The sequence below is a fragment of the Arachis ipaensis genome, chromosome B04 (genome assembly GCF_000816755.2).
Source record: "Arachis ipaensis cultivar K30076 chromosome B04, Araip1.1, whole genome shotgun sequence".
NCBI lineage: Eukaryota > Viridiplantae > Streptophyta > Magnoliopsida > Fabales > Fabaceae > Arachis > Arachis ipaensis.
In genome coordinates, this window is record NC_029788.2 from 94804051 (window position 1) to 94806359 (window position 2309).

Genomic DNA, 2309 nt, shown 5'->3' on the forward strand with positions numbered 1-2309 from the left:
AACTAATTTCAAGGATCACTTTAAAAATTAATTTGACCTATTGATTTGGCCAAGTTTAATTAAAATTAATGATTTGTAGGGTTCGAATAATTCATATCGAATCATGTATATTTTATGTTAAAGGAAATTTAATCAAAATATAATTGTTGAGTGTTAAACCTAATATATTTAAGATAAGTGTTTATTCTTTGTGAGTAAAATCTTCAACACTAGTTTAAAATGCTCCAATAAAAAAGGTATTTGTAACTTTTCTTTAAAAAAAAAACAAAGAAAGAAATGGCCCCATGATGAAAAATATGATGGTGACAGCATTTGGAAATTGATTAGAAATATTGTCCAAGGAAGTCAAAGTAGAATACATACAAAAAACAGCCACAACACCTCCCCTTACTTTAAAGTCAAATAGGGGGATTATACGTCACAACAACCTGCCTCATCTGCTCCACTCTTAAATTTCCTATCCTTCTTTCTCTTTCTTCATTATTCATACCCTCCTCTTCTTAGTTTCCAAAGTCCAAATTCCTAATAAATAATAAATGGTTGAGTCAACAACAAATGCATTGATGACGATGATGATGGAGGAGGAGGAAGTCATACTAATGTCTTCTAATTCTAATTCCAATTCTTCTTGTTCAGAAGGGTCAGAGGATGATGACCTTGTTAAAGAGCTTTTAGATGATGCCACTCCTCTTCTTCTTCCGCCTTCGGACCACTACAACTCAATAATAAGGCCGCCGCCTTCTTATTTTTCAAATACCGATGATGGTGACGGTGATGATTATGACCACGCCATTAACAGGTTCATATCCAACATTTACTCAGGTCCTACAATCTCAGACTTTGAAAATGCTTTGTCAGTGATCAATAATAGTGACAACCACCCAAGCGATCAGCATTTGGAACACCTCTCATCAGCAAGGTATATTTAATTTGTATTCATCAATAGAACTAATGTAGTGTTAACTTTGTGAATTGGACTCCAATTTTTTATGAATATGTTGTTTCAGGGTTTCCATATTGGAAAGGGGTTTGAGTAAAATTGAGAACAAGTATACGCTCAAATTCAAGTGCTTTGGCAATGGGATGGGTGATGATGGATATAAGTGGAGGAAGTATGGTCAAAAATCTATTAAGAATAGCCCAAATCCTAGGTAATACTGATTCTTTCTTCTACGTATTTATTTGATTTTTTTTGTGATACACCAAAAATGAGCATTATTCACGTGGAAAAGTATAGGTAGATAATAAAAATATTAAATAATATGAACAATGAATATATCGGATGTTCAATTCACTAGGTGTGCAAATAGTTATTCTAACACTAAAATTTAGGTGAGTAAGTTAGAGTGTAGTATATTTTACTTCAGAACCAATTTTAAAGCCCGTTATTTATGTTGTTCAAAAAAGTCATTGATTACCTAGCATAATTTCATTCACATTTGGGTTCCTCTGTTTAACTTAACACATTGCACAGAATTTATGCATTCTTAAAATTCTTTGTTGAAACAGAACTAGTTATTCCAATTTCCAATTTCCATCTCTTGCAAAGCTCATTTCATGAATTAAATTTTGGATATATTTTTTTAGTTGAGTTTTAGATATTTTTGTTTTTAAGAATTTTAAATATTTTTTATATTAAATATTAATTGTAATATTAGTTGTATAATATTGGTTAACTCCTAAAATTTCCTCTTATTTTTTATATCGGCATAAAAAAAATGTATTCAAAACGTGAAACAAACATTATTTATTTATTTAATTTTTATGTCACATAGATTTACTAAAAACACTGATAAATATCCTTGGTAATCAGCAGTTACTAATTACCAAATATTGGGATTTTCAATGAACGGTATTTTTGATAGGTTTATGATGGGTGATAGAGAATGGTATAAAAACTAAAAAGGGTAAGACGGTGAAGAATATTAGTACACTTCAATTAGATTGCTATGGTATTCACGTTATAGTAATTGATGTGACAAATTGGGTTGAAAGTTGCATCTCAAATTTAATTTCCTCGGACTAGACACCCTAAATCATCCATCTTTTTCATTAAAACTTATCTATCTTTGGTAACTTCAGTACTGTGGATTTTCAAGATACCTAATCCTTGTTCATACTCACGTTGTCCACCAAATGCAAGCTCAAAATTAACTTATTAAGGCCACCTTAATGACTAACAGTTATTCTTTATTCAGATGACCACTTAAACAAATTCTTTTAAAAATTATTATCAACTTTAATTAAGCTTAGCAATGCCTTTATTAATAAAAACATTTTTAAAATTTTATATTTAACAACAACAAATA

General features: G+C 30.1%; 1 protein-coding gene across 1 annotated transcript in view; it reads left to right on the forward strand.

Annotated features, from left to right (window-relative positions):
• LOC107637904 (probable WRKY transcription factor 49) overlaps positions 423 to 2309 on the forward strand; it is a 3057-nt gene continuing 1170 nt past the window's right edge. The window contains exons 1-2 of the mRNA XM_016341158.2: positions 423 to 919; positions 1008 to 1151. Coding sequence (XP_016196644.1) covers positions 537 to 919; positions 1008 to 1151 — 527 coding nt within the window. The 5' untranslated portion in view covers positions 423 to 536. The remainder of the gene's footprint in view (positions 920 to 1007; positions 1152 to 2309) is intronic.